The sequence below is a fragment of the Calonectris borealis genome, chromosome 14 (genome assembly GCF_964195595.1).
Source record: "Calonectris borealis chromosome 14, bCalBor7.hap1.2, whole genome shotgun sequence".
In the NCBI taxonomy this organism is placed as follows: Eukaryota; Metazoa; Chordata; class Aves; order Procellariiformes; family Procellariidae; genus Calonectris; species Calonectris borealis.
Window position 1 is genome coordinate 20116392 of NC_134325.1, and position 23672 is coordinate 20140063.

The 23672-nt window shown below is 55.0% G+C and overlaps 1 protein-coding gene across 7 annotated transcripts in view; it reads left to right on the forward strand.

Annotated features, from left to right (window-relative positions):
* MYRF (myelin regulatory factor) overlaps positions 1–23672 on the forward strand; it is an 84781-nt gene that overhangs the window by 28912 nt on the left and 32197 nt on the right. For 6 of the 7 annotated variants that reach the window (XM_075163480.1, XM_075163479.1, XM_075163478.1 and 3 more), the window contains 3 exons: positions 17467–17554; positions 18385–18711; positions 22281–22342. In XM_075163480.1, the coding sequence (XP_075019581.1) occupies positions 17467–17554; positions 18385–18711; positions 22281–22342 (477 nt within the window). Of the gene's footprint in view, positions 1–17466; positions 17555–18384; positions 18712–18957; positions 21847–22280; positions 22343–23672 lie in introns of those variants that run through there. The other variant, XM_075163484.1, reaches the window with a different exon arrangement.

Here is a 23672-nt window from a genome sequence, read left to right on the forward strand (position 1 = left end):
CAGACCAGTGTCTGGTGTGCATAGAGACTGAGCAGGCTAGCTGAAGCAGTGTGGGATGGACCAGAAGTGAATAAGGAGCGGATAGGCACGTGCACTGCCAACAGCCATGGTCTACTTTGGTGAGATCTCTGCTTTTTTTAAAAAACAGTAATTAAAGCAATTTTGCTGGGACTGTTTTTTTTTTTTTCCTGTGGAGTCTTTTGTCATCACCCCAACATTGCAGCGGCATATTATCTCGGGAGACTCGGAGTGCCAAACTGATCTTGTTTGCTTAGCCCAGGAGAAGATAGTAACTGGTGGGGAGGAGACAGAGGGCGTGGGGGTGGGCATGGGACAGGATTTGTGGAAGACACAGGTAGGGTTTCCAAAAGGGTTGGAGGCCTGATTCCTGCAAGCTGTCTGTCTGCTTTGGTGGCAAGGACCGTAGAGCATGCCGAGCCGCTCTTGCTTGCAGCCTTGAGAAGTGGACGTAATATAAAGAGTACATTCAACTTAATTAGGAATATGGAGATTCACTTAGTTTGTGTCTGACAATACTTATTAATCAACAACCATCATTTATGACTTTTAATCCTGTGTGCTGATTACAGCTGACTGCTAGAAATCTAGATAAACAGGAAACCGAACAACTTATCAGCCTGCTTGATCTTGGCTTATCTCTTCTGTTATGACAAGCAATGGTTATGGACATTGATTCACTAGAGCACTAAAAAGTGCGCTTTGACTTTATTGGAAATGAAACACCTGCTTGAGTAAAGCAAAAGCTTAAAAACTGTGCATTATAAGGGCCATCAAGCCATTTCACAGTTGACTGCTTGCTGGTAATATAATCAATGCTTGGCTGAGTATAACAACAGAAACGGTCTTTTCGCTCATGAGGTCCTGTCCAAATCAAAATCTGAGGTCGATGAGAAGTTCTGGGTAGGGGCTTCCCTCCTGTCTGTTTTAATTCAGTCTCTGGAAAGGGGTGTTGGAATGGAGATGGAGCATAGTGGAACATCCAGTGAAGAGAGGTGTGATAAATGATTTTTCAAAACTCATCTCATTGGTGTTGAGGGGCTGAAGGGACACAAGAAACAGCAGTGTGGGGACCTGCAAACTGGGGACGGGCTTCACAGCCCGGAATGAGAAGTTTAGGTGCTAGAGGTGGTGCTGGTGTGCAGGGGCTTGGGAAGAGGAACTGGTCAAAAGTCAACCCAGTCCAACAGGATGATCTTGTGGAACATCAGGGTGTAGGGACCTTTCTTACTCCTCTGCTTTTAGACACAGGTACTGTGGCTCTGTTACACCCAGGAGGCATCTGTGGATGCAATAGATCATGGATGATCACTGGTAGAGATTTTTGCAGAATTTTTACCATGAATTTTTAGCACAGCTTTCTTAATTTAGTTAAGGCACAAATTTGTAGGTGGTCGTGACAGTGGGCCAGGTTTGGCTTTGAAAGAGATGGGAATGGTACTGGTGACAGTGAGCTGTGATGTGTAGTGAGGTTGGTACCAGACACCACAAATATTTGCCACCACTGGTGCAGAGCAGTGCCTTGCCAGGAGGAGGTAATGTGTAGGTTGGAATGCTTTCAGTTGGCTCTCTGAAGGAGAGAAGTAGTGGGGTTTGCTGGGCTTTTTTGTTTAAATCCTCTTCTCTGCAGTTTTGGAAACCAAACCACACTGAGAGTCAGCTTTGAGAACTAGACAGTAGGAATGGGATGAAGAAAGTTGGTCTGATGTGTCCGTGTTTTGTGTTTTAAGATGCGGGTTGATCAGCCAGTGAAGGATCAGTGTTAGCAAATAAAGATGCTTAACTGAGTTTGAGGTTAGAAGGAACTATCAGATCTTCTAGCCTGACCCATATAACAGCCTTGAGCAAAGCAACCTCCAGCTGAAACTGTGGAGGAATAATAGGTTTGGTGGTTTTTTACTGCCACAGAGAATTTATCTCTGAGATTGAGGTTAACATCCTAGCTTTGCCAGGAGAACTGTGGGGCTTCTCATCCTGTGTGGTTGTGGGTTTGTGTTTCCTCTGTAAAAAAAAAACCAAAAAACTAAACCCCAACCAACCAAAAACCCCATAGCTCTGGTTTGGGGCTTTTACAGGAAGGAACATGTCCCGTTGAACTGTGAGAAACTGGTCAGTCTTTGTCCTTGGCTCAGCCCTGAGAGTCTGTATGGGCTGAGGACTTCTCTGAGGGACTGGAGAAGTCAAAGAGACTTAGTGCAGTTTGCCAGAAATTGTCAGTAATTCAGTTGCTTCTGCAGTAAGCTTTTTTTAAAAACCAAAGAAAAAAATAAAAGAACAACAGAAGTTTCCGACAAGAGCACAGCGTGCAGGTCGATCAGCACGTGGGTCTGACTTGCCGGCTGGTCTCCATAGAGGTCTCTATAAAAGAAAGCTTTGTGTCTGTCCTGTCAGGGGCAGCGGCTGGGTCTGCCAGCTTCTTCTAGCAGATCCTCAGGTCTCTGTGCTCTTTTTTGAAGGGATGAGCAGGGATCTCTTCCAGACAAAACAGTGGGCACACGCGCAGATGTGTTTTCCTGTTGTGAGCTCCACCACCGTTCTACAGCGTGAATCCAGGCAGTTCCCTGTTGCTCTGCCTGTGTCAGCCCTTTGTGTAAAACAGACTTGTACAATTTTGGGTCAAGATCCATCCCTTCCTTCCTTGTATGCCTGCGGCCCTTTGCCCAGGTGCCTGCGCAGAAACAAGAGGCCGGTAACCTTGGGAATTTCTTTCGCCCCACGTGGGCAGAGGTGTCACGGGGATCAGAGCTCTAGGCATGGGTACCGTAAAAATACCGGACGGGGACTGCCATGGTTGTTCCATAAGTGTGCCCCGTCCGACTGGGGAGGAGACCGCTCGGCTCTCCCTTCTGGTGCGTGCCGGCGCGGTGCGCGCCGGCGCGGTGCGCGGGAAGAGGCGATGGGCGCGGTGCGCGGGAAGAGGCGACGGCGCAGCGTCGGGCGGTACCTTGGACAGCAGTGCCGTCCTGGCAGGGCCTTCCCAGCGCCCTTCTCCGGCCGGGAGGTCAGCTCCGGCCCTATGGAGAGCCCCACGGGCCGCAGGGAGATGGCAGGACGGTCAGCCTCTGCGGGACAGCTGCAGCACGTTTCCCATTTGCAGACACAGTTGGGTGGAAGAGCTCCAGAAAGTTCACTGAGCACCGAGAGGGAGGTGCGTTAAGCTGAAAGTCCCATTTCGTTCAGGTCTAGACCTAAGGCGTAAGCACTAACATACTTTGCTAACGACATGGCGTTGCTCTTCCCTAGCCTCATGTGTGTGAGCAGACTTCTAGGAGCGACCCAGGAATCTGCAGAAGGGGAAAGTGACTTTTCTATCGTGACAGACCCCAATCCACACAATGAACCTCCAAAAGAAGTGGAGCGGGGGTCTGGCAGGGGATGGATCCTGGCTGCAGGGTACACCCGTGCTGTTCCAAAGACGTATTGGAGTCTGTCGCAAAAGAAAGGAAAGTGGGGAAATAAAGCTTAGAAAACTACAGCAAAGTGGGGAAATTAAGCTTAGAAAACTCCAGCAAAGCAGGCTGTGGTGTCTGGGGGAGTTTTGGGTGGCTGAAACTCTGGTCATTCATCTTCTTGGCTTAGTTTTCCCCCCAAAAATTGGTCACAGTCACCACCACAGTCATTCCAGCCTTTTAGATCACCTTTCATTCGCAGCTCCCAGTGTTGTTCATAGATAGTGAGGAATTGTCCTACAGCCTCTGAAGGGAGATTAGCTCCAGAATAAAAGTTAGCACTTCTCTTCTGAGGTTAAGGAATGGTTTGTCACTTGTGTCAGCTTCCAGGGAAGCTCCTTTCACAGCTGGGGACTGTCTGAAAGACTTGGGGCAAGGGATGAACCCAGCGTGCTGTGCTAGACGGAGGTGTCCGCTGGGAGCGGGACGAAGTCAGTGCTCTCCCTGCTCCCCTTCCGTTAGACAACTCATGATTTACGGAGCTGCGGTAATGCGTTGTGGATGAATTTTGCTAATAGAACTCTCTTGGGAGGATCGGTGAACTACAGTGGGGATAAGGAAATAGGAAAATATTGTCAAAAGTGTTCCTGAACTGCTGAAAATCCTAAATCAGCTTCTAATCACTGAAGGACCGTTGAACAATGAGTGGGCCATGGTTGTGCTTTTCTGTGCTGAAAAAGTTTGGTTTGTCTCCCTGAGCTCCTTGTGTCTGTTGAGACACCGTCTGCTGCCTCTGTCTTGTGTTAGATTCAGAGCACTGCGGGCTCTACAACTAGGAGGGGCCTCCAAGATATCTGAGAGGTAGAATTACTCCTAGAGCATCTCTTTTGAGAGTAATTTTTTATAGTTTCCAAAAAATGGTGACCAGTAATGTTAATATTCGTATTTATTGCAGTCCGACATGAGGGCCATGGGCCTGCTGTGGCTGTGCTTTGTAAGCGCGGAGGAGCAGATGGTCCCTGACCTGCAAGTTTTACCTCTCTGGGAAAGCTGTTGCTCCCTGCTAGGAGCAACGTCTTATTTCATGGCTGATGCTGTCAAATCTTGCACTCCAACTGCCATATCCTCCTCACAAGACTGAAACTCCCTCCCAGCAAGCTGCTTTCTCCAGTGTGAGTTCATATACGTGAGGATTCAACCACTGCTCAGCCTCCTGGTAATAAACAGACCAGACAGGGACTTCTGTAAAGCTTCTTGTGCATCCTGAGCAGCGTTATTTTGACCTTTTCCAAAGTCTCTCTGGTGTTTCCATGCCCTCTTCCAGACAAACAGAGGTGGGCCACCGATTCCGGCAGCGGTATGCAGAAAAGCCAGGACTGTTTCTCTGTCTTCTGCTCGATAGTCCCCTTGTGCACGGAGAACTCTGCAGTCGCTGTCAGAGCTGCGACGTTGTGTCGAGGGCTTGCGTGGCTGTGGTTAGCCTGAAAACTGGAGCCTTTCATTTAGTCATTTTTTTCCCAACAGTTTCCCAGCCTCTACATGCTACTTTCAGGTTATTGTCCTGCCTTTTCTTCGTTATTATGCAGCAGACAGATTGCTGTCACTTGCCAGGTGACTCAAGACGCTCTGTAAGGACGATATGTTTTTTCCTTTCTTTGCTATCCCACCGATATGTGTGCCACCTTCAAACTTTGCCAGTGGAGAGCAGCAATAAAAAATGCTGAATGGCTTTGGCCCATTTGGGGGTCTCTGCTAGTAACCCCTCTGCTCGCTGATGTCTCTATATTAACAGCTGTATTTTAGCTCTGTCAGTGGCACAGTGTTTGATCTCTCTCATGTTCTCCCGTCAGTTCCACGTGGGGGAAGTTTCTAATCAGGATGTCGTTCGGCATTAAGTGAAATGCACTGGAGAAATTCAAGGCTGTAAACGCTGCAGGGCAGGGGCTGTCTGGCTGATATTTGAATTGACAACACCTAACCCAGCAGACCTCGGAGCGTGCTGTTACAGAGGCACCTCCATTGTTATTGAGTGTATTTAGCAATCTAAAGATGCTGCCGGTACCACAAGCGTTGAGCGAGAAGATGAAAAGTGGATTTTGCAGGAAGGCCAGGCTTTCTGCTCCATTTCTGATGAAGTCAGCCGAACCACTGTGGTTCAGCCCAGCTGGAGCTGTGGCCCTCATTTTTGGGGAAAGCAAAAGAAGGTGCATGGAGGAAAATCATTCCAAACATAGACACTGAAAGGGAGAGAGACAGCCTCCCTGCTCCCGGCTGCGACAGTTGCTGGGGTGGTGGTGGGAAGCAATAGCACGGGGATTGTTGTGCACAGGCTGGGAACAGTCGCAGGAGACAGATAATGTCAGGCTGATGGTAGTCAGGACCGGAGGAGTTGGCCTGCGAGCAGTTGTGGTTAGAAGATAGTGAATGGCCCCGCTGTGAAATGCTTGTGCTATTTAGCACAAGGGGCACTGGCGGTGAGCGGAGATAAGAAAGGGGGCATTCGGGTCGGGCTCTGAGGAGGGCAGCCGGACTTGGAGGAGCGCGGGGCTGCAGCATCGTCTCCCAAATGGAAGTGATGAGCGTCCAGACACACGGGGCAGAGCCCCAAGGAGCGAGCTGGGAATGAATGACCTTATGCTGGCCTGGACAGAAGGCTCTAAGAGGTCTTTTAATCTATTGATCTAATGACTCATACAATTTGTGTAATTTCCTTGCCTTCCCACTCTTCTCTCATAACTCGGCTCTTTGTCACAGTTCTGGCTGGCAGCAAGACAGACTTGTTCGCTCGGGACCTACACGCTGCTTTCCCCAGCAGGTGCTTTAAAAGAGCAGCAGCGTGTGATCTCTGCTCTGGTGGAAGGAGCTGGGCGAGCGGTGCCCGTTGTCCTCTGCGCTGGAGGGAGCAGAGGAGGGATGGCTCCCAGAGGTCTGCCCGGGCCAGGTATCAGGAGAGGGCTCTCGATTTAGTTCGCAGGTCCCTGACCTTCCTCTTGCGTCTCTTCTGCGCTTAGTCCTTTGTGAGAAGGTCTTACCCATCGTCATCCGTCCTTTGTGCTTCTGTGCCCACAGCTCAGGCGGTGCTGCCGTGAGGTTTATCTCAATTTGGGCACATCTCACCCTTATTTCAGTCCCAGTATTTGCCTCCACTTGTCTAATGCGTGGAGACGACTCGTTCAGCTCATCAAGAGCCTGAGGAGCGGTTCTGCCTGCGGGAATGTGTGCAGTCGGTGCCTCCCAATCTCTCCGAGCCCGGGGTGACCTCCTCATCCTCTCCTCCGTGTGCTGCCCTCCCCACACAGCGTCCTCGAGCAGCGTGCCAGGCAGCTTCCCTCTTGGTTTGTACCGCTCCAGACAGCACGCTGCTTTGAAGTGAGACCCAGAACACACAGAGAGCTTGCAGGGTGGATGGGATCCAAGCAGCACGTTTGGTATCTCATTTGTATTGTCTGGTAACTGTTTGCTAAATCCCTGGTGCAGGAACTATGTTCCGGTGCAGGAGACAGCTCACAGTTGGTCAGAAAATGCAAACAACACATTTTTTAAAAAAAAACAAAAGAAACCTCAGTTTCAGTCTGAAAGCCTGTATGGAAATAGCCAGCATGGCAGTAATCCCTAGGGATTTTTTTTTAAATAATTATTTGAATTGCATCGTTACTTGTTTTGTATTGTGGGTGGCTAGAGAAGCCTAGCTTGGGTCAGGAAAAGGCAAAGCATGAAGGTGACTGAGCTAGTCCACAAACACCTTGTTGAGAAGCAGCTTTCTTGGAGCAGAGGGCTCTCTAGTCTGGTAATTGAGGGTATGGAGATACATCGTGCAAACTAAGATGAGGAACTAAAGGGTGGAAATGGATTGGTGTGGCCCCTTCTTCAGAAGATGAATTAATCAGCTGAAGCCTAATTCAGAATTCCATCTGTCCGAAGGATGTGAGAAACTGGGTTTGGTGGGGGACACCCTGAACAAAATTCTGTGGTCTGCATGATTCGGGGATGTAATGGTTGGTATTGTCTTAAGATGGATGAAATCAGAGAGAAATAGTGTCCACTGTGTCCTTCGGTCCATCCCTCTCTCAGGCTCAAGGAGGGCAAGAGCTCCCAAGCAGGGCACGTCAGCTCATGAATCGACCCTGAACAGAAGCCACGCGGCAGAGCAGGAGGGTTCTCGCTGGACCATTTACATGGCCCCAGCGCTGCTGTCTAGCCCAGCGTGCGCCGGCTGCGGGAGTACCTGCAGTTCATACTCCACAGCTGCTGCGTAAGGCTTAGACCACTGAAGCAGGATGCATTGAATCTCCTCCTTGTCTCCTCCTTGGGGAAAGAAATGACTGCCCTGTACCGGTGTGCCGGACTTGTCCACTTCTCCTGGTCGCGTTGCTCTGCTCTTAGATCCTGGGAAGTGGCCTTGGGTCTTGGGAGGTTTGTGCCACGCGTGTAGCAGAGGTAGATGAGGGTTTACTGCAGCGATGGTAGAAGAAACCCAACAACGTAAGAAGCTTTTGGTGCCCTTTGTGATTTTCGCAGGCGTCAATTCTGGAGCAAATGCTATTGCAGTGTAGCGCTGAGAGCAAGTGCTGTACGGTTGCACGTCCCCGCTGTGTGAGGAGAAGGAAGAGCCTGATGACCTGACACTCCTGCTTGTGTTGCTTGTGTTGATCGGTATTGGTTGCACAAAAGTAGTGATGGCCCTCCCCAAGCCCTGGCAAAAGTCCCATCTAGATAAATCGCTCTGCCTTCTTACACTCAGTCTCCTCTGGAGGCTGTCCAAAGTGGACAGGAGACCTTGTTGCCTCCCAGTTAGAAGGGAGGAACGAGGCGCCCGATCTGGACGTGGTGTTCCAGGCGATGCTTGGCTGCCTGTAGGTTTGTATTCTGCTGCTGTTTGATTATTAATCTTCCTGCCTAAGGATTGTTTTGTGCTGGGGGGTTTCCAGGAGAGGCAGCGCAGCTCCCAGTCCCGAGTCCCCTGTACGTGTGGTGCACAGTTCTTTAGAATTGGGCTGAAAATGGTCTCTGGAGTGGCTCCTGGATCTCCGAGTTTCCTAAGAGCCTTTCCAGGCCCACAAGCCCAGCAGTGTTGGTGGCCCTGCGGCGAGGTCAGTGTCCGGGGGCTGTGGCCCTGGGCTCTCTCCCGGGCAGTGGCAGAGCAGCAGTGGCATTGCTCAGCCATCTGCCGTCAGCCTTGTCAAGTCCCTGTGCCCCTCGGAGTCTTTATTGCCCCTCCCGCTCACCGCCGAGCATGGCAAGGCTCTGGGCAGCTGGGTCGTACTCTCTGCTTAATGCCGGTACGTAGCTGGTAATAAATACTATTATTTTTTTCCTGTATTGCCGATATGCTCTGATAATGATTCTCACTGAAGAAAGGTCACGCTGATACCAAAAAGAGTTGTGCTGGACCTTCACTGCCACATGGTGACAGGGAGCTCCTGCACATAGGTGTTACCCTATAGAAAAAGGTCACTCCTGTCCCCCAAAACTTGCAATCTAGGTAGTTAGTGGGCTGCAGAGACGAGCACGCAAGAGCGGAAGCTTTGGCTTATGTCTCCTTTTTTACTGCCCAGTCCCTTAAGTGCAGCCCACTGAAGCGGGGTGGCCGGTGTGCCCTAATCCCGCGCGGGGCACGGCTGGAGGAGCTGGGCGCGTGGGGCTGCTCTGCCTCGGGCCAGGCGAGCCCACCAGCACGAAGGAGCCTCAGCAGAAGGGATCTGGAGGCTGTGCTGAAAAGCCTCTCCCCATTCCTGTCTTCCTCCAGGGCTGGGGAGTGGAGGTGCGAGGGTGGCAGCGCCGGCCTCGTGCAGCGGGACCTCCCTGTCAGTCCCGAGCTCGGGAAACGCCCGATGAAGGGGCCTTCTCTGGTCCTGTTGTCCCCCCTGCCAGCCCCCCAACACCCACAGTCCAGAGAGGGAGATAAAGGCGTTGTCTTCTGCCTCTGCAGGACTCCAAACAAACAGGGCAATGTGCCCCCCTGGGCAGGCACCTTGGACCCCGCCAAATGGCGACGCTTGTGTGGGTGCTGCTGTTGCTGCCATCTTAGTGCATGAATGGACAAGCGGGGCATTGACGGCTGCGGGGACACACACAAACGCTCCACTGTGTCCCCTCTCACACCTTCCCCTCCTCCTCCTCGGCCCCGATGCCCAGAGGACAATGGCTCTATCCATGCCAAGGTTCACAGCTGGCAAGGGCGGAGGAGAGGCCAGGACAAGGGTGGAGAGCCGGAAGGAGAAGGGACTCGGGAGGGTCCGGAGGGATAACGGCTCCGGGAGGGAAGGGACGAGGGGAGATGGGAGATGGGGAAATTCGAGAGGGGCTGGAAGAGGTGAAGGTGCTGAGAGGTGGCTGGCGGAGAGGCCAGAGAGGGCCGTAGGACGGAGGGAGAAGAAAGAGGAGGGCTCGGGAAGGTTTGGGAGGGAGGACAGGGCTCGGTCATCTCTTCTGCGTGGAGCTGCCCGCCCTTTCCCGCAGGGCTCCGTGAGGGACATGCCCATGCCCTGCTGTGGCCCAGAGGGACGATTTCCTCTGGCTCCTCACACCTATTCTGTCTTGGGATGTCTCTCACCACACACCTTGTCCTCCCCGAGGCCTAGGAGATGGAGAGAGGGCATTATGTCTCTATATATACACCTGTACAGGGTATATATACTGGCTCGTATCCCCTTCCTGCTGTAGTACATCAGGAATAGCAACACTGCACACAGGTACGGGAGTGAGGGTTGCTGTGGGCCTGAGCCAGGACATGTTAAATGGTTAGGGAGACTTTCCAGCTTACCCAAAAGCACTTTTGTCAGATATATTCTTCTGTGCATGTAAGCTAAGGAGTTGTGGGCCTGCGTGAGAGCAGAAGGGAGCTTTCCAGGGGACATGGAGATGCTGCTGTGGATGGTGCTGCTGACTCTGGAGACGGGGCTGCAGGCTGGCGATGGTTTGGTCGGACCTCTTACCAGTGCGGTTCATTACTCTGAGTGCTTTGCCTCTGGTGCTGGTTCACAGTTCGGCCAGGTTGTTGCTCCAGGGTCTTCCGGACCACTGGAGACCCTGTAACACTTTTTACCCACTGTGGTGAGTCTGGGGTCTTGGCTGAATCCCACCTGTCCCGTATCTCCATTCCTTGGTGCACTGTGTTCTCTGCGTCCCACCCCAGCTGGCCTGGGAACACGGTAGTTTCTCCTCTCCGCGGCGGGAGGGTTGCAGTGGAGTTAGGTGTGGGAGTGGGGATGCTGTCTGGGAGCTCACCGAGAGCGAGAGCGCTGCCAGGGAGGAGGGGGCCAGGTACCGTCGGGCTGGGTACAGTCTTGGCCTCTCCACGGAGGTGTGGGGGGAAGGTGTGCGAGGGTGTATGTTCAAAGCCCCTCTCGGTTGCTCCATTCATTAGTTCATTTCAAATACGCGACACACAAATTAGGCTCCCTGGAGCCCACACGTTCTGGATAATACCCCAATTCTCACGAACCCCCATCTCCTTAGTCCCGAGTTTGGTGTTTTCCCCAGGATCTTGTCCCACGGATTCCCAGAGCTCAGCCTTGGCTGTGTTTCTGGTGTCACTTTGGATCTTGGGTTTCCTGCTCTGGCATGAACGGGGGATGTACGAGCTGTGCCATTGCTTTGGAGAGGCAGGGCTGTCCTTGGTGATGGGCTGACAAGGGCATGTCCCCAGGATGGGACACAGGGTGGTGGCTGTACCTCTGCATCGACTGGGACGGTCCCACCTTTTGTGATGGGAAGGGGCACGTGCTGTGTGTGCGGGAGAAGGGTGTCCTGATGCGACCGCAGCTGCTCCAGGGCAGTGTTTAGGAGTAACCGGCGGGTGTAGCTCAGCGTAGCTCCGTCAGCATCAGACCAAGAGAAGGCCCCTGAAGTCAAGCAGTTGCATTGACACCACGTAAAGGCTTCCCCCGCTGGCAGCCCGTGCAGACCCCAGCAGGCTGTCCTGGAGGGGCCGAAGGAAGACGATAGAGGGGCTGGTGTGAGGAGGGGCTCACCCCATGGAGGAGCCGTGCTGTGGTTCAGGGAGGGGGCCTGGGGGCCCCTTTCAGTGCCTCGGACAGCCGGGGCTTCGCTCTGGGGTGGTCCCGAGAGCGCTTTGGGGGAGATGGGGGAGTGGTCTGGCTTGGCGTCCCACTTCGGGTTACAGGAGCCACTTCTGCTGGGAGTGACTGGTTATCGTTACAGTCAGGTAATAAAGAGCGTTAATTAAGGAGGAATGCTGGGCTGGTATCTGGGGGGAGGCAGGGGCTCCGGGGTCGCAGTCCTTCCCACCGGAGGAGGTGTTTCTACCCCTCCGTACCCTCTGGGCAGCCCAGGGTTGGGCACGTGAAGCGATGGGGGGATCGTCCCGCTGTCCCTTATGCAAGGAGCTCTGTCCCCGCAGCTGGCTCTCCCCGGCTGGCAGATGCATAGCCCAGGTCTCTGGGCAAGGACAGGATTTTGTTGTGGCCCCTCGCTGTGTCCCACCCCAGGCAGGGCAGGCATGGGAGGGATGCCATCCTCAGCCGGAGCGGAGCAGGGCTGTCGCGCTGGGTGCTCTTCGGCTTCATCCCATGTGGCAGAGCCAGCTGGGCTCCTGCTGATGGGGAAGTGGGTCTGAAGCCGAGCACCGGCTCCGCAGCTCCCCGGGCTTAGGCGGTGTTTGGTTAGCCAGCCATGGCACAGATTCCTCGTGCTCGCGGCCAGGCTGGCGGCCAATCCGCCAGGACCGAAGGATAAACAGGGGAGGAAGCAGAAGGGGGTGCTGAGCAGCGTGAGGCCCCGGGAATGTGCCGATGCGGCAGCCCCGGCTGCCGATTGCACAACCCCTCGAGCACGGCCACAGGAACGTGCTCAGGGCCGCGCCGGGACTCTGCACCTCGCTGCGGCACCGGCCGCCCCGGCGTGGCGTGCCGCTGCTGAGCTTCGCGGGTAACGCTGTGCCGTACCAGGTAATGGCTGGTGGGCCTTCATGCCCAGCAGCATTTGCTGAAGCTGGCTGCGTTTGTCCTGCTCAGCTATGGATCCCAGCAACGCTTGGCACCCGCTCCAGTGCGTGCTGGAGAGCTGCTGGGAGGGGGAGCGCTGCACCTTGCCATGTGGGACCGTCAGCCAGGAGCTCCTGGGGTCTCCTGGTCCTGTTCCACCGTGCACCCGCTGGATATTTTGTTATTGCCTCCCTATTCAGCAGTGATTTTGTCACCAGGGTGCTCTGTGCCTCAGTTTCCCCATAAGCACCCTGCCCTAATGTGCTTCGTGTAGGAAGGGCACCAAGCAGAGGTCCTTGGGCAGGTGGATGTGCTTTGCTAGTTGCAGCGACCAGCTGAAGGACCGTCCCAAAAGCTACGGGCTCTCCAGCATGCTCCAGCCACCTGCGCTGTGCCACCAGCGCCATGTCCGCAAGCCTCCTCTCTCCACTGTGCCCTATCTGACGGCTCCCTGGCCTGCTATGGATGCGAGCGAGCCGCCTGCCTTTCGCACCAGGTTTCGGGTGAAGGTTTGCACACTGCGGGGTAATGGACCTGGCCCGTCTGTAGGTCAAGGACTTCAAAGCAAAGGGCCGGTGCCACTATCTCCTGCAGGCTGCTCCCTCTCCTGGCTGTGCTGCACGCCGGGCACTGCCCAGCACGTCGCTCGACTCGAAGGCAGCGCAGCAGGGCTCCTCCAAAGCCCTGGGACCGCGGACGCTTGCCCCCGTCCTGGCCGTGCTGGCAGCAGGGCGGGAGGTTTGGCTGCCGCGGTGCCGCTGGAGCACTCCTTGTCCTGTCTGAAGTGAACGCGGGGCAGCGCTGCAGCCGGTGACGTCTGCCGCACTTCAGGCAAGTGGTTTGGAGAAACAGCCGGACTTTCAGAGCCGCCCGTGGTGGAGGCCATCACTTGTACCTGTCTGTTTTGGGAACCAGGCAGGGCTGAGATGGCAGGGAATGGAAATGCATGGCAGGCAGGCTTACCAGATCTATGGCTTTTCATCCATCTTAATTGCAGTCCTCTTCTCGCCGCCTTTTGCAGCACTCAGCTCGGAACACGGTGCTTCGTTTGTAATTCAAGCCTGCAAACCCCCAGTGGGTCCCTGAAACCCAGAACAAAAATTCACCCTCCGGTGCGTGGCTTCAGTGCCACGGGGAGGCTCTGGGCTTGGCACAGCCTCTTCTCTTCCTCCTCGTCACTGGTGTCCCCCCACCCTTTGCTGATGTTCCCCAGCCCCTCAAAAGGGTTGACCTCATTGTCATCTCCAGGTTCCCACATCTGGTTCTCGTTAGCAGATCCCAGGATGAAGTTCTTCAGCTCTCTCCCTTCCTCCCACCCCCAGGCGACCCAGGCAGGATTATGGTGATTAGAAGACAGGCAACAGAGCAAGAATAGGTGGGAGAGGGACTGTTATAAATAGAAATACCATAAACTTACCAGCCTATCACTCGAGGTAAATTCTGGTTTTAATCTCTCAGACCTGTAAATATGACGACTCATGGGGGCCAGACACCGTTAACTCTTTCAGAGCCCCGTGGCTGCGTGCCCGTCTCTGACGGGAAGCGGGATGCGGCGGAGCACCTGAAAACGGGACGGGGAGCAAGTTCTTGAGCCAAGAGGATGTGACCAGGGGGGACAAGCTGGCAGACCCACGCCGTCGGAGCAGGGGCAGGGAGGAAACGGCAGTGCGGGAAGCATCTCCGTTTGGATGTCGATCGTGTTTGGAGGTTTGGGGAAGGCAGAGAAAACCAGTCCAAACATTGGGATTCCTGACATTCTCACACGTACGGGGGCCTCTGCTCGTCCGGCTCCGCTCACGAGGAGGGTGCTGCGGGTTTAACATCTTCTTTTTCTTCAGGCAAAGTTTACTTTTTGGGGATCTCCTCAACCCTTTTGTGAGGGAGGGGTTAGAAAGTGGAGCAGACGGAGGGATGACATGCTGTGAGAGCGGGGTGGCAATGCGGGGGCCAAGAGGAGGACAGGACATGGGGACCTGGCAGGTTTGGGAGTTTCTTTGCAGCAGCACCAAGTGAAGGAGTTGTGAAATAGAAGGTTGTCGTGGAAGAGTTTGGCCTGAGGAGTCTCCATGTCTGTACAGGGAGGTCAGCGTGTTAGAAGTGGCTGAGTTACTTGGTCCTGGAACCCTCCTGCCCTGGGATGTTCGTTGTGCGCAGAGAGCACTAATAAGTTGGTTTGCAAGACGGAGCTTTTTGGGCAGCTCTGCGGGTGCCTGCAGCACCTCTCCTGGCTTGCTGCTCTGGGATGGAAGGCAGAATTCATCCTGCTGAGCTTCGGGGACATCAGAGAGGTTACAGGTGACAAAAGCTCTCGCTTGCTCTTTGGAGCAGGCGCTGGTGCAGGGGCAGGGCTGTAGACAGGAGATGCTACGTGGGGATTGCTGCTGGTCTTCCCACAGTGAGAGGGCGAACGCCGGCAGCACGGGGGAACTCAGCGCTTCGCTGGGCTCCTCCGTCTCTCTTTTGCTGGGACGAGGAGATGCGGGAGTCTGTCTCACGCAGAGCCGTGTGGATGTCGAGCTTCCCAGGGTCCCTCCTCCGTGGCTTCCTGCTTCCTCCTAATCCCCACTTCGGAGGGGGAGGGAGTGTTGTTAGTGTCGTTAGCAGCTCGTGACTCTACGGAAAAGTATTAGCTTTTAATTAATCACCTAAGCTGGCTTTTGGTGAGAGCCCAGCCTGCGTGGAAGCTACGGGCGGTGGGACGTTCCTTGTGCAGGTTCGCCAGCAAGACCCGCCGCCCTGACATCGCCGTTTCCTCGTAGCTGGTGCAAGTGCCTCTGCCCCCAAGCAGAGGAAAATGCTTTATTTTCAGCGGGCAGCCCCTTCCCACGGCACATGTGCAGCCGGACCCCGCCACGGCTGTTATCACGTCTCCAGCAGCTCCACAGCGGCGCAGCTGACACACCTCTCACGTCACGGTGCTTATCTCACCCTTCACCTGGGTCTCAGCTGAGGGCTCCTGAAGGTGACTTTTAAGACAAGGTAGCAAAGAAATAGGAAAACCCAGCAGCGCTGTTGGCTATTGAGAGCCTCCTGTCCTTTCTGGATAGGTCCTGGGCTCCTCTTCCACCATGGAGAAGCTCCTGGAGTTTGGAGGTGTGAGGGAAACCCACTGGGGTCAGACATCTTGAGAACTTTTCTTGGACAGGCTCAGTAGTTTGTGGAAAGGCAACAAAATCAGTAAAGTGCCTTTTTTGCTTCTTTGAACCTGGGTCCCAATCCTGGAACTTGGGATGAAGACAAGTTTTCTGATAGCTTTTGTGGTGGATCTTTGCCAAACACATCGTGTGATTTATAGCGCAGTCTCTTTGGCCAAGAGCGAGGCAGCGGAGTGGGGGAGCCCTCACCCCCTGGCAGAAGGTTTTCAGATGACGGCAAGGGGTCACAGTGGCCGAGGAGTGGCTGCTTGTAGAAGAGGTGCCTTGGTAGAGCCACGCGTGGTGAAGTGTCGGGAGCAGGCTATAGCAGAGGTCCTCGGGGATGAGCGAGGGACAGAAGCACCCATGGTGCTGGCCATCGGTGAGCTCTTCCAGTCAACCGTAACTCGAAGCAGGACAGCGGCATGGTTGCTACCACGTCACTGCACTTCAGGAGGGGACGTGGCTGTCCCAAAGCAGTACCCCTGTGCTGACCAGCGGTCTGCAACTGTATAAGCGAGGTGCTGGCACAGCTTGGGACCTCGTAGGCTCTGCCCGCCCTGTCCTTTTCTCGCCACGATGCTACCTGGCAGCAGCATCGCGTGTCCCTGCTCCAGATGCCTCCTTTTGTAGCAAGAGTTCGCCTGGGAGGGCATCACCACCTTCTCCCCCAGGTCCCCGGGCTGTGCCGCAGAGGCCCATGGTGCACAAAGGGTTAGGTGTCTCGCAAGTGAACGGCTACCCAGGTTTTTTCCCTCTAGCCAGGGTTACTAAGGGAGAGATCCCTTCGTCCGCGCACACACCCTGTCCGTTTGGCAGAATTCCTAGCTGGATTTATTTCTGCCGATTTGCTTGTCTTGGTATGAAAGGGATTTGCAGAGGGGAGAGCTGCAATTGGCCGGGGTGGGCTGAAACCCCCCGCTCTGGGTTTTGCGGTTCAGCGGCTGACCTTTCCCCAGCGCATGGTCTGCGGGGGGAAGGCGGGGGTCAGGGTCTTCTCCTGGGCAAGGGACGTCGTGCTTTAACGTGGAGCCGCCGTGGGGTTTTTCAGGAAGGGCCATCTTCGTTATCTGAGCTCGGGGAGGTGGGGGGAGCTGGGCCTTCTCTTCCACTTTCTTGGCAGTGTCTTTGGCACCGAGGGCTGGCACCGACCCCAGAAGGCTGCAGACTCCCACTTCAGAGAGACAGATAAAGAAAGCACTTTCTGTCAACAAAACCTGGCCCAGCTTCCCCAGAACAGGAGAGGGGAGGAGGAGCCCTCCCGGAGAAGGGAGAGGGAAGTCCACGGCTTGCCCGTGCAGGAGAGGAGAGGGAGGAGGGCTCCTGCGGGGTCGGGAGCTGATCCAGAGCTGTCCTGGCAGCAGCGGAGAAATTCCAGCGCGTTCTGCAAAGCGGAGGCAAGGGTCCAAAGGGAAGGAAACCAGCTTTCCCAGAGCACCCCCTGAGCCCACGCTTACAGCCCTGCCTCTGCAGGGATTGCTCTCTCCTGTGGCCTGCAAAGGGGAGCCCCTCCATCAGCCCCGGCGAGGCCAGCCGCTCCTGCAGCTTCGCTGACAAAGCTGTGGCAGGCCACGTCAGTGCCAAGTTGATGGTGGTGGTTGGGCAAGACCTGGCTCTCGTGCTCTGTGGAGCTCTGTCTTGCATAGCTCAGGCCTGACACCCTGATCTCCCTTCTCCCACGTGTCCTGAGCCCGTGTGTCCCACAGCCAGAGCGTAGCTTGCAAATTGCTCTGGACAAACCCCACCTGCCTGTCCAACTTTCCAGATAGCATCACCACCCTGGCTTGTCCCACGCGCCCCATCCCTGTCTGGTTCTACACTGGATGCAGATGGGTGTGGACAGATGGCAGTTGTCAAACTGAAGGATCTGCTGATCTTCTCAGATCAGTTTCTTGACTCTGCAAAGGTCTAGTGGTGTTTCTGACCTGCAAAGCAAGGGCCTTTCGTGTCCTTCTCATGGCTCCTCCTCTCCCCTCGCAGGCCACGACATTAATGGAGCTCTGGAACCATCTAACATCGACACTAGCATCCTGGAAGAGTACATCAGCAAGGAGGACTCACCAGATATGTAAGTGCTTCCCTTGCTCTGCAGCAGGAGCAGTGTTCACTGTTGTTTTCTGTGGAGAGATGCTGAGCCATTTCCAGCCCTGCAATTCGAGGAATCATTTAGAAATCACTGTGCACCCTGGCTGTGCCTCTGTCCCCTCTAGAGTCTTCCTTTATTGCTCCTTGCTCCCTTATTCATTTCCCGTTCCTCCTGTCTCTTCCTGGCTTCTTGCCTTTGAATTTCCCCAGTCTCTTCTGTCCCCTCTCTTTCCCCTCCTGAGGGCACCACAAAAGACTTTCCCTTGATCTGAGCAACGGGAAAGCAAGCACTAGGAGCTCAGTGTGAAAGGCTAAATCCCCAGCGCAACACGAGTGTGGAGAAGGGAAGGGTCTCCCTGTGTGCGCCGACGTTGGCAAAGAGGGGGGGAGCAGACCTGGACAGCAGCCAGGGTGACCTGGCCGCAGGGTGGGAGCAGGGTCTTTGGGGCTGACGTGACAAAGTGGCTTCCCTGTGCTAGGCTGTAAGCTGAAGCACGGTGGGCAGATCCTGCTGTCTCCTGCTGTCTTCACAAGCTTTGAGGTTGGTGTCCTGGGCACTTCTGGCCTTTACAGCTCCACAGGTGGATTTTGCACCCTTGGGGTTGCGTCGGTCCCACCAGCCCAGGGGACTGACCTGCCTCCCTGTACGCTCCTGCTGGTGCCACCACAATGCTGCCTGTTTTGCTGTTTTCTGGGTGTCCCAGAGCACCTGAGTGGCTCCGTCCCCCTTGCTGCGTGGCTGGGGAGGGGAGGGTGGGCAGAAAGTACCGTCTACCTGTCCCTCCGCTGAGGTTGTCCCCTTCTCTCTCTCAGCTGTTTCCCTGACATCCCTGCTTCAGCCAGCTATGCACACCCCCAACCCTCCAGCTCAACCACCATCAACGCGCCTCTTGCCAGCTCCATCGCCAATGTGACCAACCCCGCTTCCAGCGGTTCCCTCCACCTTCCTCCCCCGGGCAGCCAGATCCCAATCCGGCATGGTCCTCTTCTGGCCAACCCTTGTGGACCCGGCTACGGTGCTCACCTCAACTGCAATAACAACAATGGCATGGTGGTGCCCAAGGGCTACCTTGGTGGCCACTGCCTAAACAACGTGGTCCCTCCAATCAAATCAGAGCCCAAGGCCTCCTACGCACCTGGGTAAGTGGGGTTGGGGTGGCAGAACAAGGGCAAATGGTGGGACAAGTGCTTCTCTAGGCTGGTGGGACCTGGAATTGTCCCACATTGCCTTAACTGCTGGCAGCGTCAGTCTGTATTAAGCCCTTGCTTCACAGAGAGATGCTTTTTTACAAGCGTAGGTCCTGAAGTTTTCTGGAAGGTTGTTTGGTAGATCTTGTCTGTGCGCATTGAGTTAGCGAGGATCGGTAACATCCCCCATGTCTGCAGGTGATGGTAGAGCCCTCGGCTCTGGGTGACCGGGATATCTGTGCTGCACGTCTACAAGTGTGTGATGGGAGAACATTGTAGCATTGGATTTTTTTAAGAAGGAATAGACAGAATAAATTTGAACAAGACAAAATTCAGTCTCCAGGATGTTCCCACGACTATCCCAGGGGAAGACGTTAACTAAATTGGTCAGAGATGTACTTCTCTTGGCCCGATGTTGTAGATACTCCACTCAAGAGAAGAAAAAGATGGCATCTGAGCTGGATTTGGACTCCTTTGCAACGAGCTCTGGATGCAGACCTGGTGGAGGGGAAGAGGATGACCGGGTTTTAGTATTGCTGATGGACTCAGCTGGACAATTAGTCCTGGGAGGAGAAAAGATGTGGTTCCTGCTCTCTGGGATGGCCTTGCTCGGAACAGGCAGGAAAGGAACGACCCTGGCAGACTGGGAGAGCGCAGCGACATGGCAGCTGCCGTCTGCAGCGGCCAAAGGGGCCAGGCAGAGACGATGTCAGCAGAGAGCACTTTGGCAGGCCTGGCACGCGGAGAGGGTATGGCCCTACAGTGGTGTCTGGGGTAGGAGCTGGCATGCATAAAGCTTTACTGCCTGGAGACCCAAAGGGACAACATGTCTGGTCTCTTCCTCCTCATGCACCTCTCTGGTCCGTGCTGCTCTTCCCCAGTCGTAGAGGGGAAACAAGAAGATGACCTGAAGCTGGACAGATGAATATCAAAGTGTGCAGCAGTATATTCATCAGCAGGAGGCCTTGGCAGTTGGCAGTAACCAACGCCGAGGAGCTGTGCCATGGTCCAACCTGTCTCTGTAGCGCAGGTGATGGGTGGCCCCGATGCGCTCTCTGCACAGCCAGTCTCTGTGCCTTCTCCAGCGGAGACGGTGGATGTAAGGGACAAGGAGGCCAGGATGGCTCCAGGACTGCTCATCTCTGCAAGCCCCTGTCTGGCTTTTCTCCCTCTGCCTTGTGCCCTCTAGTGTTGCCAGCAAGTACGGCGTGGTGATTCCCAGATTTGGAAGCCTCCAGCACACTGAACCAATGATTCAGCCATAATGCAGCTCCATTGGGGTGACTTTGGCCCTTTGGATGAACTTGGAAAGATCTTCCAGAAAGAGACAAGCAAAACAAAATCTGCCCTTATTTTATTCCCAGACCGGGGAGTTCTCCCTTGCTGTGTACCCAGAAGGCTCATGCAGCTTAGGGTGAACCATGCTCAAAAGCATGTCGTGATGCCTTGTCGTGTCCCTTTCTTCTGCATGCATCTGGCATTCTCCAGGATGTGAGAGGTCATGAGTAAGGATCATAGCTTGCTATTAGAGGTGGAGACCTTGGTTTGAACGTAGATGAACTGGGTCAGCTTTGATGGCAGCGTTTCTTCAGAAATGACTCTTCCCTGTTGTACTAGACTTTTCCCAGAGGGGCAATGTCTCACATGTTGGATACCAACAAACCCTTCCCTTGGACTGAATTCTGCAGTGTCCACCTTTCTGCTGCAAGGCCTTTTCCAGCCCCCAGAATTCCCTGACTTGTCCCGGGCCCTTTTGTTGTTGGCCAAAACTTGGCTTGCTGAGGCACAAATCCCGATAAATTCGTAGGAAATATAGTGTGAAGTTATGGCCCGTGTGGCAAGGAGCCTGGAAATAAGGCTGGTGATAGATGCTCCAGACCAAGCGTAGGAAGGGAGTGGTGGAAAGGTGCTACAAGTGAAGGTGGAGGATGAGGGAAGTACGGCGAGGGCTCTTTGTTGGGGTTACCCTACCTCATCCCTCTCCAGCTACTGCTGTGCACCACTTACCATGGAGAACCCATTTACTGGGTCTTGGGCTCCTCTGGTGCAGGAAGGTCCTGGTGGGCGTCCTGGTTCGCAGCTGTGGTTGTGGGTGCCATCAGGGGCAGGGTTTCAGAGAGGCGTGTGCGTGGTGTAGGCACCTTCCCTCCCCGCAGCCCTAAGGGCCTCGTTTGCTTTCTGGCCAGCTTTCGTCCAAGAAGCACTGGTTTGTCCGGGATTATTCTGCAGCCCCAAAGCTGATGGTGTAAGATGGGGGAATGGAAAAGGATCCCCATTGAAAATCCACTTGTGATGAGGAACGAGGTGTCAGGAGATGGGAAGGAAAACAGCCGTGTTTGTCCTAGCTGGAGCAGACTTTGCCGAGGTACCGGGCTGCTGAAACCTGCTGGGGCTTGCTGAGGCTGCGTGTCACCGGCGACGGAGCGGATATGAACGGGCAGACAAGATATCTCCCTGCCAGAGATCTCCACAGGACAGAGCATACTGCGAACGCTGAGGTGCAGTGAGCCTTTCTCTAGAGCGTGGGCAACGACTGCTCCAGCCACCAGAGCCACCGTCTCCCTGCCCATCTCTGCCGCAGCTTTGGCTTGCAGTGACCATGGCCCAGTCTAGCAGGGCCTCAACTTTTTCTGTGCACTTGATCTCCAGAATGTTGCTAGAGAAGAACCGGTATCTGAGACGAGTCCTTTACTTGTGCACCAGGGTGGTGGAAATTTTACCCTGGCCCAAGCTCCTGCTGCAGCGGGATGCGTGTTGAGAAAAGAAAAAAGAAAAATTGGTTCAAATGACTTTCCAAGGAGGTGCTTTGGAAATGGCTGAAGACCCCAGCTGCCTGCAGCCTGTGCTGGCTCGAGGTGAAATAAGGATGCAGGAGCTAACCGGCTCCCTGCAGTGCATCTGCGCTGCCACCGCACGCGACAGGGCTGGTCCTTAGTCCCGCCGCCCCTGAGCCGTGGGTGTGCTGGAGAAGGCAGCTGAGAGCTCCCCTTTTATTTGGTTGCATTTTGCAGTCAGGGCCAAATCCTGCTCCTGGTGGTGTTGGAGTAGAGCCAGGGTGATACAGCCAGCAGCTGTGGTGGTGCTCAGGTTCGTACACGTGAGAAGGCAGCATCCGTCCCGTGGCCTTCCCAGCCTTCGCTTTTGTGCCTCAGATCCCAGGTCCCAGCCCAGCTCACCCAGAGCCTCCCGTTTACCCGTGGTGAAGCACACGGTCTTTCTCTGGGGAACGGATAAATTCCTTTTTGGCTTCTTTTAGCTGGAGGTCTCATTGGCAGGACAACAAAGTGTCTGTCCCTGCTCCTGAGGTCCAGGGAACCACTGTGGGGAGCGGGGTAGCAGGGACAGCTATGGCAGTCCCCAGCTCGTCGGCTGGACACGCTCGGGGTGACGGGGATCTGCTGCGGGCGCAGCTGGGATCTCCACCCGGAGCCTGGAGGGTGCTTTGATCAAACTGGACCTGTTGCTTGTGCTGGAAGCTGGTTTAAAATGACCTTCCCTTCTCTTCCCCCGTTGCTCTGCAGCACTTTACCTGACTCTCCCCCGGACTCGGGATCAGAAGCCTACTCCCCTCAGCAGGTGAACGGTAAGTGTTTCAAAGGGGGGGTGGGGGAATAATAATCCAAACCCCAACCCCAACATCCTCCCCCTCTTTGTTCTGTGAAAGTGGTTGGCTCTGAAATCTTTATCAGACGGGAGAAAACAGGCGGCTGCAATACGTGGGGAGATTATCAGTTAGTAAATATCCCTAGACTTTCGCCTATTGTTCTGCTGCTAGTCTTTGCAAGGGGGGAGAGCGAGCGAGAGCGGGAACAGGAGAGAAGGCAAGGTGGGAATCCACTTACGCGGGGAGAGACCGCCGGTGTGGCTTGTCCCCGGGCAGGGTGGGATGTGGAGCCTGCGAGCCTCCTTGTCCTGCCCTCCGCCTCGGGTGAGCGAAAGGCAAGGAGTGTGAGCGCGTCCCTGAAATGGAGCCCGGCTCGGGGAGACAGAAATGAACCCGCCGTTCAGCAGTAAGTTTCTTCCCAGCCCTTCCCTCCCCTCCAGTGGGGCCAGCTGACCCTGGGGGTCTTCTGCTGGGTCCCCCAGGTGCAGGCAGGGTCACTGCCAGGCCCTCCTGGCTCCCCCCGGGGAAGCCACTGAGCGTTATTTGGTTCCTCTGGTGACCTTCACTGCTCTTTGGTGGAAGAAACTCCTTGGTGAGGAAGGAAGGTTGCTTCTGGTCTCCCTTCCCCCTCAGCAGCAGCACCCTCTTCCCCAGGCTCCAGCCCAGTCCCCACCAGGAGCAGCGCCTGCTCTTTCTTTTTTTGATGGAAGAGGTCAAGAGTTCTGTTTATCTTGCTAAAAAAAATCCCTGGAATTCCTCCTGGCCCTTCCTTAAATATAACAAAGAGGCCGGGTTGCTCACCACGGGGAGAGCTGCTTTGACGTGCTGGCAGAGCAGCAGCACCTCTGCCTGGGGAGGAGAGGAGGCTCCGGAGGGCACCCGCAAAGCAGCTCCTTCCTCGCGAGGGAAGGGTCAGATTCCCGGACCTGGTTTTTCCCTGGAGCTGGGAGCACAGAGCATGGGTCCTGCATTTGGCAAACGCATCAGCCCCTGTCCCCACCCTGGTTAGAAGCCTGTGGAAATTGCGATGCGCTGTGGACACGGTGAAGGTGCAGTGTCTGCTGCGAGGGCATGTTCTCGGACGCTGGTGCATGGGTTGTCCCTTGAAAGCTGCACAAGGTCTCCCAGCTTGTACCCGAGCCACCAGTGCCAAGGCTGGCCGTGCCACAGGGTCAGGACATTCACTTAAGGTGTTGTAAAGACGCGTTTCTGCAGTGTTTCGCAGGGGAGGACGCGAGGCTCCTCTCCCGACCCTGACGCGGCTGTCCTTCTGTGCGGGCTTGGTCTCCGAGGGTGTCCATCAGCGGGG